The sequence below is a fragment of the Myotis lucifugus genome, unplaced genomic scaffold (assembly GCF_000147115.1).
Source record: "Myotis lucifugus unplaced genomic scaffold, Myoluc2.0 scaffold_71, whole genome shotgun sequence".
In the NCBI taxonomy this organism is placed as follows: Eukaryota; Metazoa; Chordata; class Mammalia; order Chiroptera; family Vespertilionidae; genus Myotis; species Myotis lucifugus.
The window spans coordinates 416,118-429,487 of NW_005871119.1; the positions used below are offsets into that span (position 1 = coordinate 416,118).

Here is a 13,370-nt window from a genome sequence, read left to right on the forward strand (position 1 = left end):
GCAGTTAGGAAGAGAAGTCATGATTTCAAGGAGAGACTCAGGACTGCGCAGCATGTCAGAAATTAGAGGAAGACACACTTCCAGGATGGGGGTGGACATTGTGATTAAGAAAATCAAGTCCTGGCAAGAAAAACTCGTTTGAATGATGACAATTTTTATTTATATGTAAGAAGTCATCAGAAACTATTACAAAAAGCAATTTCAATGGTACAAGAAGTTAATCCAAGCCACTCTTCTAGAGAGTTGGGCTTTGACAAGGAGAGAGGGAAGACTTCACTGAGAGGATCATTAAGAGTCTGTATCCTGGGAGCATAAAGAGGAATGAAATTCCACATAGTTTATGTCAGAAATGAAACAATGCATTGTAGGCACTTTGGAAAATAGAGAAGAGGGAAATGCCTAAATTCGACTTTTCTAACAGAAGCAACTCATCATTTTGGGGTGTGTGCTTCCAGTCTTTTTTCATGTGTTTGCTTTCATTTCTAACATAATTTAATAATGTATGGTGTTTTGTTTTCTGATATTTTCATAAACATTTCTTCATGATATAGCACAGTCTTTATAACCATAATTTTTCATAAATGCATAGTTTTACATTGAGAAAGAGATACCTAACCATTCTAATATTCTTTGAAAACAGACTTATCCAAATAAGTCTAGTATACAAATAGTTCCTCAGTGAAACAGGAGTAATTTAAGAGCACACATGGAATGATTCATTTTGACAAGAGGGAAAATCCATTTTCCTCAAAGAAAATATGGGAAGAGAGGACGTTTGAAGAGAAAGAGGAGATAGTTTGAGTTGATGAAAAGGGAAATTGAGATTGTTTTCTCAGATTAATTGGAATCTTCTCAGTAGAGTGGTGAGAGTTAAATGGAGACTCAACAGGGGATGGTTTGAAATTACCTGTGGGAAAGCTGAGAGGAAGTTGCTTTTTATTTCATTTTTCAAAAGGAGGATAAAAGCATAATGTGTAACCACGTAACCCAGGTGAGGTTAGGAATAGTAGGACATTGCGGGGGAGAGCCATGGAAGGAGAAAGCTGGCACTGAGGGTTCCCCACGCTGGGGACTAGAATGGAGAGTGTGACACAGAGACATGGAAACAGGATTCTGTGATGCTGGGAAGGAGTGTTGAAACTGCCCATGGAGTCCTGCTGGTTAGGTGAGCAGGGTCAGGAGACTGGGGTAAAAAAAGAGATTTTATAAGAGCCTGTGGTTAGAATAGAGATTATTAAAACTGCAAGGTGTTGAAGTTCAAACTTAGTAGGCATATTACAATAGTCAGTTCAAGTTAATTACCAGTCAGGTCATTTCAAGACATTTCCCACGTTATCTGAGAAATCCTGGTGTGATCACCCTTGAATAAATCTCTGCTATCCACACTTCCCTTTGTTGCTGTTATTGTATTCTCCTCTTGCTACATAATTTATATTTGCATTTTCATTTTATATCTTATTTGTGTATGTGTGCTTTTAATACAACTTGCTGTTTTTGAAAACAGACAAGATATAAATTATATATTAATTTTCTTGGAACAGACAAAAACTTCTGCCATGTACTCACCATCACCTCTGTTCCTTAAAATATAACTAAGACTCTTTTTCTATTTCTAGATTGTGAAAGATGCATACCAAGAAAAGACAGCCACAATTTATCCTGAACCCCCAAACAAGGAAGCGTTTGTCTGCTCTCAGATGTATAGCACTGATTATGACCAGATTCTACCTGAGGAGGCCCAGAAAATACAGACCAAATCTGACCAGTAACATAATAACTAACATTTATAATTCCATTAATGAGATCTGAAATCTTTCATAATTTTTAAAGATTAGAATCTTTTATAATGATTTAAAATATGCTAGATTAAGATAATTTTACTTTAACAATCTAAAAATTTATGGGAAAATATTAATATACTTTAGGGCACATATCATACTAGACAATTTTGCTTCATTTACTTTCTGGTTATTTATGATTTCTATCTTATTTTGCCCAAGTTCTCTTTAAAAGCTATTGTACCTACTACTGAGAAACTCATTGTTTTTATATAGGGAACTAATGGGAAGACCAAAATTAGTAATAAATTAATATGATTAAAATTAAAACCCATCATTCTTTGGTTGACCATTTTGTTAAAAATCCTTTTTTATATATAGACAGAAATATATTTAGGCATAAATGAACTTTTGCTAAAAACAGAAATAACACGTTGTTGCCTAGAGAAATATAACTTCTCAGGTATTTTTATTCCAATTCCAGACCATACTTGTTCTTTTGGTGCAACTGAATTCTAACATTTCTAAGAAAGATTATTGCTGTTTACAATGCATTGGGCAGCCTTAGATTTTAATATTCTTTCTCCATTGTTACATCTTCTTATCATCTTGGCCTCCATCACCTATCCTTTCTAATAGCATCTTTCTTTCCCCTGACTAAGTACCCTATCCTTCAGCTCCACTTTACTGCTGCTGGGCCTTTGAGGATTATGGCTCCTGTCCTGAGGTAGGTACCTTCAGTTCAGCACAGGCTGAGCAGTGGGAAGAGCAGAGGGGAGAGAAGGTCAGCTCCTTGAGAAAAGGCTGTCTGTGGCATCAACCTCTTAAGACAAGGATCTGCAGAGTCAGGAGCAAGAGCCCAGTTCCTAGACAAGCTGGGTTCCCACTTGAGTGACCTGCTCTAATGTTCCTTTGATTCGTTCAGATAATCAAGAGCTCCTTTTGTGGTTACAGTAAACACAATTTCCTCTGAATTTGGAGAAAATTTTGTAACCACTTCCCCAATAGCAGAAATCTTTACATTAGATATTAAAATATTCTAATTACCGCCCTGACCGGTTTGGCTCAATGGATAGAGCGTCGGCCTGTGGACTGAAGGGTCCCAGGTTCGATTCCAGTCAAGGGCATGTACCTTGGTTGCGGGCACATCCCCAGTAGGGGGTGTGCAGGAGGCAGCTGATTGATGTTACTCTCTCATCAATGTTTCTAACTCTCTATCCCTCTCCCTTCCTCTCTGTAAAAAATCAATAAAATATATTAAAAAAATAAAAATAAAAAATAAAATAAAATATTCTAATTACCATTAGTAGTTACAGCCAAGAAATTCATGTTCATTTCAAGCTTTACTTTAGAAACTAATCACTGAACTACTGGAGACAATTTTAAATTCATAAGCTCAGGTACAATAACATTTGCTATTTACTTGTAGAATTTTTTGGAGAGTTTTCTGGTTTTTGAAGTAATGCTTTTAAAGAATATAAAATGATGTTCAAGGTTAACTATACTATAAATGATTTTATTGTAAGTGGAAGGTTACAAATTGTTTTAAGTGGGAGAAGAGGTGGGGGTATTTCTGAAGGTAAGATTTAGTCAAGAATTTCCTCAATATAGTTATTTTGATAAGATCCAGAATGCCTCTTTTTTGTCTGTTTCGATGTTGTCTTATAGCTCTAACTAAATGTACTTACCTATGCAAAAGATTTATTAAAGCATAGAAAAAGTGAATGAATAAAAGTATAAAATAATTGTTTTTCTCTTAAAGTATTGTTCATTTAAAAATAATGCTGGGTCTTAATGGGTGGTCATGTGACAGTATATAATGAATTTAAAAGTATTCTGATAGTTAATTTCAATATGAAATTAGTTTATTTAATACCAGTTGTATACAAAATGAATGAGCTTAGAGGAAGATAGTGAAACAGCTTTGGATGGTTACTTACTAGGTAGCATGTACTCTGTGTACATTATCTTATTTAATGTGGTCCCCACAATTCCCTTATGAAGTAGATATTTTGAGTAACTTGCCAAGTCCACAGAGTTAATACTAGTAAGTAAAGGAGACAGGCTTTAAATCTATGTTTATCTTTCTTCTTAGTCTGTTCTCTTTTCACTAGAGTACAGTTTAGAACAGCACTGTCCAACAGAAAATGAAAGAGCTACACGTATAATTACTAGTAGTTTCATAAAAAGAAAAATGGAATTTATACTAATAATATATTTTATTTAAACCAGCATATTCAGAATATTATCATTTTGACATGTAATTAATATAAAAATATTAATGAGATATTTCACATTATTTTGTTCATACTAAGCCTCTAGTATCCAGATATTTATACTTACATCAGTCATGAGAACATAGAGGACAATGGAATAGAACAAGAAGCTCACAGAGACCCCCTGAATATATGAATTATAAAGGCAGCACTATAATTAGAGATAAAGAATGGATTATGTAGTTAAAAAGATTAGGAAAACTTAAAACTATAGAGAAAATGAAAACTATATACTATATAAAATTAAAACTACTATGTAAAAAGGTAGACTTTAAATGGGTTAATACTTAAGTATGAATGGTAAAATATAAAACTAATAAAAAAATCGAAGCAAAATATCTTTGAGACCTCAGAAACACAAACTTGAGGTTAAAAATTTGATGGAATGTACTATCTAAGAGTGGAAAGGTTTTGGCTGATAAATGGCTGCTGCCATAAAACTGTAAAGGATGAAGAAATCCAGGACTGTGGGGTAGGTTAGTTGCTCTACAGAGATGGAATCATAAAAAGATAATTTAGGATCAAAGGCTTAAGTTCTCAGCTCAAGGCACAGTATAAAAATGAGAAAAATGCCTATGTTTTTGCTAAAAGAATCTCTTCTCTCTTACCAACCTTATGTAAGGCTGAAATAACTGAAAACCAAGGTATTATTTTAGCCATCTGGTTGCCAAATTACACCAGGAATTGCATTCACAGCCTTACCAGACCTCATCTAAAAGTAAAGAGTAATGACCAGGAAACAGTAGGACCTAGATTTGGAATGGGGATGTATGGCAGGGGGATTTGAAGGACTTGTGACACTCTGAACTAGGTGAACAATAGCCCGTTTTTAATTACTGAAAGTCCTGTGTCCCAGGAAACCCCTCAACCCCAGACAAACCAGAACACTTGACGTGTCCTCCCTTGCTAATCAAAGCGGGAGGTTTTCTTGTCTAAAGATGTTGCTGCTCAACCAAAGGGCTTGTATGCATACATATAAGCCTAACCAATGGACACAGACAACAGGGGGGTGAGGGCATGAGTGGGGAGTGGCAGGGGGCAATGGGGGGATAAGGACACATATGTAATACCTTAATCAATAAAGAAATGTTTTAAAAAAAGATGTTGCTGCTGCCTTGCTTGAAGATCCTGTGATGATCTCACTCGGTTTGCTTCCTGCTCTTCCCAGATTACTTCTCCTTATCTCTGTACACATAATATCAGATCCCAGTAGCTGGGTTGGATACAATTACAAAGACAAACCCAGGAGGAGAAGATTCCTACCAAACCAATTCTAGATTTGACTTATTTACATTGGCAAAACCTGAGGAAAATGTTTGGGATTCTGAAAATGTACTAAGAAAGAAGTGTGATTTTGGATTGGGTAGAATTGATTGATTAGGGGTGCACTTGCCACAGGGGTCTTGATTAATGTGCTGCCTTAAGCAGTTGAAAGAGATTCTACTAGTTGGTTCAATTAGTTGACTGAAATATACTATGTAATAAAAGGCTAATATGCAAATCAACCGAATGGTGGAATGACCAGTCACTATGATGTGCAATGGCCACCAGGGTTTAGACGCTCAATGCAGGAGCTGCCCCCTGGTGATCAGTGTGCTCCCACAGTGGGAGTGCCGCTCAGCCAGAAGCCAGGCTCACGGCTGGCGAGTGCAGTGGTGGTGGTGGGAGCCTCTTCTGCCTCTGAGGCAGCGCTAAGGATGTCCGACTGCCGGGAGCAGGCCTAAGCCGTCAGTCAGACATCCCCTGTGGGCTCCTGAACTGTGAGAGGGTGCAAGCTAGGCTGAGGGACGCCCCCCACCCTGCCGAGTGCACAAATTTCATGCACCGGACCTCTAGTAAACTTAATAATGGCCCACATTAAATACAATTGAGAATGCCAACATTCCTTGAAATAATATAAAGGAATTAAAAGATTACAAAAATAGGAGTGTTGGAGTGGATTTGTCTTGTGCAAATCAAAACATTCTAATCCTAATTATTTCCTAACTAAGTTTCCCAAGAGGACCTATCGGTTTCACTGAGGCCTTGAGAGACACATTGGTGAAGGGAATAGCAGCATCCATGAAAAACATTTTTAAAAAATTAAGGTATAATTAACATGTAACATATTAGTTTCAGGTGATCAACATGATTCCATATTTGTATATATTGTGAAATGATCACCACAATAAGTCTAGTGATCATTTGTCACCATACATAGCTACAAAATGTTTTTCTTTTTTATTAATATTTTTTTGGTGTACCACAGAATTTTAATAATTAGTTTACATATTTTTTAACATATTTCTTTATTTCAGAGAGGAAGGGAGAGGGAGAGAGAGATAGAAACATCAATTACTGATCAACTGCCTCCTGCATGCCCCACCCTGGGGATCAAGCCCACAACCCGGGCATGTGCCCTTGACCAAATCAAACCCGGGACCCTTTACTCCACAGGCCAATGCTCTGTCCACTGAGCCAAACCAGCTAGGGCCAAAATGTTTTTCTTATGAGAACTTTTGAGATGTACTCTTTTAGCAACTTTCAAGTATGCAACAGAGTAGTATTAACTACTAGAGGCCTGGTGCATGAAATTCATGCATGGGTAGGTTCCCTAGGCCTGGCCTGCAATCAGAGCTGATCTTCCCCAGGTTGGGGCAGCTGGCCCCTCCACCCATGTCCGCCGCCACCCACCCCCCAGTTCCCCGTTCCCCATTGGATGATTGGAGCCTGCTGGCTGGGTGGAGGGACCAAGAGGTTGGCTGGCAGGCCCCAATCGGGATCTGGGACTATGGGCTGGGAGCAGCTCCTGTGTTGAGCATCTGCCCCCTGGTGGTCAGTGCATGTCATAGACGACCGGTCATTCCACCATCCAATTGATTTGCATATTACGCTTTTATATACATAGTCAGCATACTAAACATTACAGTCCCATGACTTATTTTATAACTGGAAATTTGTATGTTTCGACCCCTCTCACCAATTTCCCCCATCCTCCCACACTCCCATCTCTGTTAACCACCAGTCTCTTTTATGTATCTACTAGAGTCCTGGTGCATGAATTCGTGCACTGGTGGGGTCCCTCTGGGTGCCCTGTGGGGATTGGGCTGAAACCTGCAATTGAATGCCGCCTGCAGCTCCTACCTGCTGCTCCCGCTCATCCCAGCCCCACTGAACCTGCTGTAGGCTCGTGCCCAATCAGTCCCAATTGGGAGAGGCTCATGCTGCCACAGCAACGCTCACCGGCCATGAGCCCTGCATCTGGTGCCCTCCCAAGGGGAGTGGTCTGCAGGATCAGGACAAAACTGGCTCTCTGACATCCCCCGAGGGGTCCCAGATTGCAAGAGGCCAGGCTGAGGGACCCCACCAATGCACAATCGGGGCCGGGCAGGGACTGGGACTGACCAGCCAGGAAGGGATGCGGAAGGTTGGCCAGCTGGGGAGGGACCGTGGGAGGGCTCCAGGGCGTATTGCTCAGTCCCAATCGGCCAGACTCCAGGAGCAAGCTAACCTACCAGTCAGAGCGTCTGCCCCCTGGGTGGTCAGTGCACGTCATAGCGAGCGGTTGAGTGGCCTTAGCATATCATTAGCATATTACACTTTGATTGGTTAAACAGTTGATGGTCACTGGACAACTGGAAACTTAGCATATTAGGCTTTTATTATATAGGATGGGCTCTGTGTTTTTGTTTGTTTGTTTTTTGTTTAGATTCCACATGTAAGTTTATTTCACTTAACATAATGCCCCTGAGGTCTATTCATGTTGTTGCAAATAGCAACATTTTACTTTTTTTATGGCTCAATAATATTCATATATACCACATTTCCTTTATTCACCCATTGTTGGCCATGTCTTGCCTATTGTAAATAATGCTGCAATGAACATGGAACCCATATATTTGTAGGAATTAGTGGTTTCATTCCTGGATCATATGGTAGTCCTATATATTTTTTCAGGACTTCCATAATAGTTGCACCAATTTACATTCCCACTGACAACTGACAGTACACAAGGGTTCGCTTTTCTCCACATCTTCACCAATACTTATTTCTTGTCATTTTGATAATATCTGTTCTGACAGGTGTGAGGTGATACCTCATTGTGGTTTTAATTTGCATTTCCCTGATTACTAGTGATGTTGAGCATCTTTTTACGTACACAATGGACATCTACATCTTCTTTTGAATAATATTCAGATCCTCTGCCTTTTTTTGTTGTTTTTAACCTTCACCTGAGGATATTTTTTCCATTGATTTTTTAGAGAGAGTGAAAGGGAAGAAGAGAAGCAGGGAGGAAGGAATAAGAAGAGAGAGATGTGAGAGAGAGACGTCGATTGGTTACCTCCCACATGTGCTCTGATCAAGGACAGGGATTGAACTTGCAACCCAGGTACATGCCCTTTACCAGGAATCAAACCCATGACCCTTTGTTGCATGATCGATGCTCTAATCACTGGGTACACCATGTAGGGATTCTCAGATTTTTAATCAGATTTTTGGTATTATTGAGTTGTATGAGTTCTTTATATATTTTGGATATTAGTCCCTTATCAGATACATAAGTTCAAATATTTTCATCCATTGAGTAGGTTGCCTTTTTCATTTTGTTGAGGGTTGCCTTTGTTGTGTAGAGCTTTTTAGTTAATGTAATGTAATCCCACTTGTTTATTTGTGCTTTTGTTGCCTTTGTTCTTGGTGTCAAATTCAAGAAATGATCACCAAGATCAATGTCAAGGTGTTTACTGCCTATGTTTTTTTCTAGGAGTTTTATTGTCTCAGGTGTTTCATTCATGCTTTAATCCATTTTGAGTTAATTTTTGTGTAGTGGTCCAGTGTATCCAACGCCATTTACTGAAGAGACTGCCCTTTCCTCATTGTATATTTTTGGCTCCTTTGTCATAAATTAATTAACTATATATGTGTGGGTTTATTTCTGAATCTCTATTCTGTTTCATCTATATATATAAAAGCCTAAGCGACCAGCCAACCAGCCAATAGCTATGACATGCACTGACCACCAGGGGTTAGATGCTCAATGCAGGAGCTGCTAAGCTGCAATGACTTGCAGCTGTGGTTCTAGGGTGACACACCCGTAACCAGAGAGGAGGGAGCCCAATTCCGGAGTGCATCACCCGAGAACCGCCCTCTTGCAATCCAGGATCCCTTGGGGGATGTCAGAGAGCCAGTTGCAGCCCGATCCCCTCAGGCCAGGCCGAGTGACCCCACCAGTGCACGAATCTGTGCATGGGGCCTCTAGTTCATATATATGTCTGTTTTTATGCCATACTGTTTTGATTGCTGTAGCTTTGTAATATAGTTTGAAATCAGGGTGTGTGATGCCTCCAGCTTTATTCTTTCTCAAGATTGCTTTGGCTATTTGGGGTCTTTTGTGGTTCTATACAAATTTTAGGATTGTTTGTTCTATTTCTGTGAAAAATGTTATTAGAATTTTGATAGGGACTGCATTGAATCTGTAAATTGCTTTGGGTATTATGGACATTTTAACAATATTAATTCTTCCAGTTGATGAGCATGTAATATCTTTAAATTTATTTGTATCTTCAATTTCTTTCATCAGTGTCTTATAATTTTCATTGTACAGGTGTTTCACCTCCTTAGGTCAATTTATTCCTAGGTATTTTATTCTTTTCGATGTAATTATAAATGAGATACTTTTCTTAATTTCTCTTTCTTATAGTTTATTATTAGTGTATAGAAAGGCAATAGATCTTTGAATATTAATGTTGTATCTTACAACTTTACTGAATATGTTTATTAGTTCAGACAGTATTTTGGTAGCCTTTAGAATTTTCTGTATATAATATCATGTCATCTCAAATAGAGGCAGTTTTATTTCTTCCTTTCCATTTTGGATGTTTTATTTTTTTCTTGCCCAATTGTTCTGGCTAAAACTTTAAATCCTATGTTGAATAAAAGTGGCAAGAGTGGGCATCCTTGTTTTGTTTCTGACCTTAGAGAAAAGCTTTCAGCTTTTTATCATTGAGTATGTTTTTAGCTGTCTGCTCGTCATATATGCCTTTTATTATGTTATGTTCCCTCTGTACATAATTTGTTGAGTTTTTTTTAAAATCACAAATGGATGTTGAATTTTGTTAAATGCTTTTTCTGCATCTATTGAGACAATCATGATTTTTATCCTTCATTTTGTTAATGTGGTATATCATATTGGTTGATTTGCTGCTATTGAACAATCCTTGCATCCCAGGAAGAAGTCTCATTTAATCATGGTGTATGACCCTTTCAATGTATTGTTGAGTTTGGTATGCTAATATTTGTTGAGGACGTGAAAAGCATTTTAATGACTCTTCTCTGTAAGCCGGGGAGCTTGTGGGAAATGCTAGGTTAAAATGGGCTCCTTATTTCAATAGAGATGTCAGAATCTTGTGGTCGATAGAGCTTAATAGCAAGGCTTTGCAGCTATTAACAACTGGAGACAAATTGGAAACAATAATAGAAGATCTACTATACTCAAAATAGTTTAGTTTACAGAAATCTTTGCTGGTAGCCAGTAAATCATAGGACCCCATGTCCTGAAATTTTGTTGAAAAATTTAACAAAAATGGATGCCAGTATACAACTGATAACAGCCAAACCAGTGTATATTAGCTGAATATCAGCATGGCTTAGGTCCAAATATGTGGGCAACCCACATAGGTCTACTTGATATGTATAACAATAGCAGAAAAGCCTGACTACCACCACCAAGATTGAGTTCCGAGGCCCTCACCAAATTGCCAATCACAGGTATGAATGAAAGATCTCGAAGGTGAAGAACTCTGTAATGTAAGTGTTTCCGACATCTTCCCTTGCGGCTCCGTTTTCAGGTTAACACCAAGAACATCACTAGGCCTTTTGGAAATCATCTGGCCACAGTCTGAACAAATACAAATTTCTGGAGTCTATGAAACCTTTTTGGTCTATGGGACAAAGTACATGCTATAGGAATATATCCATCATCTATTTATTTTTCCAGTGAAGAATTAGAATTGATGTCTTCATCATGTATGGCAGTATCCCCATAGTGCAGTGGTTCTCAACCTTCCTAATGCTGCGACCCTTTAATACAGTTCCTCATGTTGTAATGACCCCCAACCATAAAATTATTTTCGTTGCTACTTCATAACTGTAATTTTGCTACTGTTATGAATCGTAATGTAAATATCTGATATGCAGGATGTATTTTCATTGTTACAAATTGAACATAATTAAAGCATAGTGATTAATCACAAAAACAATATGTAATTATATATGTGTTTTCCGATGGTCTTAGGCGACCCCTGTGAAAGGGTTGTTCAAGGCGACCCACAGGTTGAGAACCGCTGCCATAGTGGATCCCTGATATATAAGAAAGGCCTATTCTGGCAGGAAGTACCATATGCTTTACAGGGATAAATTTCACCATCAAAAGCTTTACAATAAGCAAGGGTGTGATTCTTACCACATCTAGAATTAGCATGATCTTTGGCATGTGCAAAAGACAGATGGACCTTTAAGAATGACAGCTGCGCCCAGCCAGTGTGGTTCAGTAGTTGAGCATCAACTTATGAACCAGGTCACGGTTCGATTCCCAGTCAGGGCTCCATCCCCAGTTGGTGGAAGGGTGCAGGAGGCAGGCAATCAATGATTCTCTCTTATCATTGATGTTTCTATCTCTCCCTCTTTCTTCCTCTCTGAAATCAATAAAATATGTATATTTTTAAAAAACAAAAGTAAAAGCTATTAAAAAAAGGATGACAGCTGCTGTGAGACAATTTCTTTCTTGGAGCAAATCAGTAGGTAGATGTTCATTTGTCTACTGCTTTTTTGTTTGTTTCTCCTTTATTCCAGTAAGCAGAGGGCCCGAAGCAGTTTGTGCTATCAACAAGCAACATTATATATTGCCTTTTGTCAAGGTTTCATTAATTCTCTGATACTGTCCCAGAGTATAGTCCTTGTTACCAGACCTTGATCATCTTACCATTGTATGGTGCACAAGCTGGTCTAACACATTGGTGATGCTGTGCTCACAGGACCTGAGATAATGGGTAGATTAATCCAAAGAAAGCATAAGAGCCTCAGCCAAGATTGTGGAGGTCCAGTGTCTGGTGCGTGTTGGAATGTCCCCTCCAAATTGTATACTTTGTTCCACCAATGACTAAGGAGGAGCCTCAGTGTTTGTTGGGCTTCTTTGAATTTTGTGTCCACTACTCAAACCCATTTATGGGTGGTCCACATGCTTCTAGCTTTAACTGGTCGAAGGAAAAGAAAGGCCTCTCCCTCTGCTGCTGGCTGCAGTGCCTTCTGAAGGGAGATAGAATGGGCTCAGTTTTGAGGCAGATCAGAATTCTGTATTAAACCAGGATTTTTGAGCAAACCATGCTTGCCCTCTTCAGAAAGTACCTATTCTTTCAACTTACCATGGGGCTACTTGAGATAAAAGCAAATGAAAGAAAACCGTGAAGACTTCAGATAGGCTCCCTCGGGGCCTTCTCAAGTTCTCAGAAGGGATGGGTGGCATGTAAGCTGTCATACCTGGAAACATGCTCACAGAGAACGTATTTGTAATTTAATATGGGGATGTGTTAGGGTCCTTTAAGTCACCTGGCCCACTCCTCAGTCCATTATACACGTATCCTCAGCACTTGGCCTGACACATAGACCAAAAAGGAACAAAAAGCAAATAACATCCTTGGAGAAATATTGATTTAATCAGTTTTTAAAAAGACACTGCAACATTTATAATGAGCATTCTTTGCAAATAACCATTAAAAAATTTAAGGTATGTATACAGTATCAGGATTCTTGTTACAAATAATGGAGACTGGTTCTTTCAAGAAAAAAAGAACATTGGATAGCTCAAAGGAGGTTAACCAAGCATTCAGTAGGTCAGAAATGAGGGTGGCGCTATGGATTTAAGCAGCAAGAGATCAAAACTTCTTTTATAGAAAGTTTCCAATGAGCGACTTGGTTTCATTCATTTTCCCAAACCATTTAGAGAAGGGGCAGTTCCCCAAAGAGCAAGCTTTCTGTTCAGGAAATAGGAGGCACTTGTCTGTAACCAGTGGATTGCTGCACACACACAGAGCTCACCGGGATCAAAAGTCCCTATGTGAGAAGTGAGACCTCTGTTGAGAAGTAGCTGCTGGTATGTGTGTGTGTGGGTGGGGGGCAAGGGGGGGCAGGGTGCTATGTGCTTTTATCAAGCTGACTAAACAAAACCAGCAGTCTACTGTACATAGAGAGCTGAGCTGTGAATGTTCATATATGTATTTTTTTCTAGAAAACCTATACTCCCATAATTTATGTTATTAGTGCTTCTGATAGGAATAAAGTATTG

General features: G+C 38.8%; 1 protein-coding gene across 1 annotated transcript in view; it reads left to right on the plus strand.

Annotated features, from left to right (window-relative positions):
- The window catches only part of ME1 (malic enzyme 1), a 148,712-nt gene extending 145,187 nt beyond the window's left edge, over nt 1–3,525 (plus strand). The window contains exon 14 of the mRNA XM_006090348.3: nt 1,617–3,525. Coding sequence (XP_006090410.2) covers nt 1,617–1,769 — 153 coding nt within the window. The 3' untranslated portion in view covers nt 1,770–3,525. The remainder of the gene's footprint in view (nt 1–1,616) is intronic.
- Nucleotides 3,526–13,370: the final 9,845 nt, after the last annotated feature.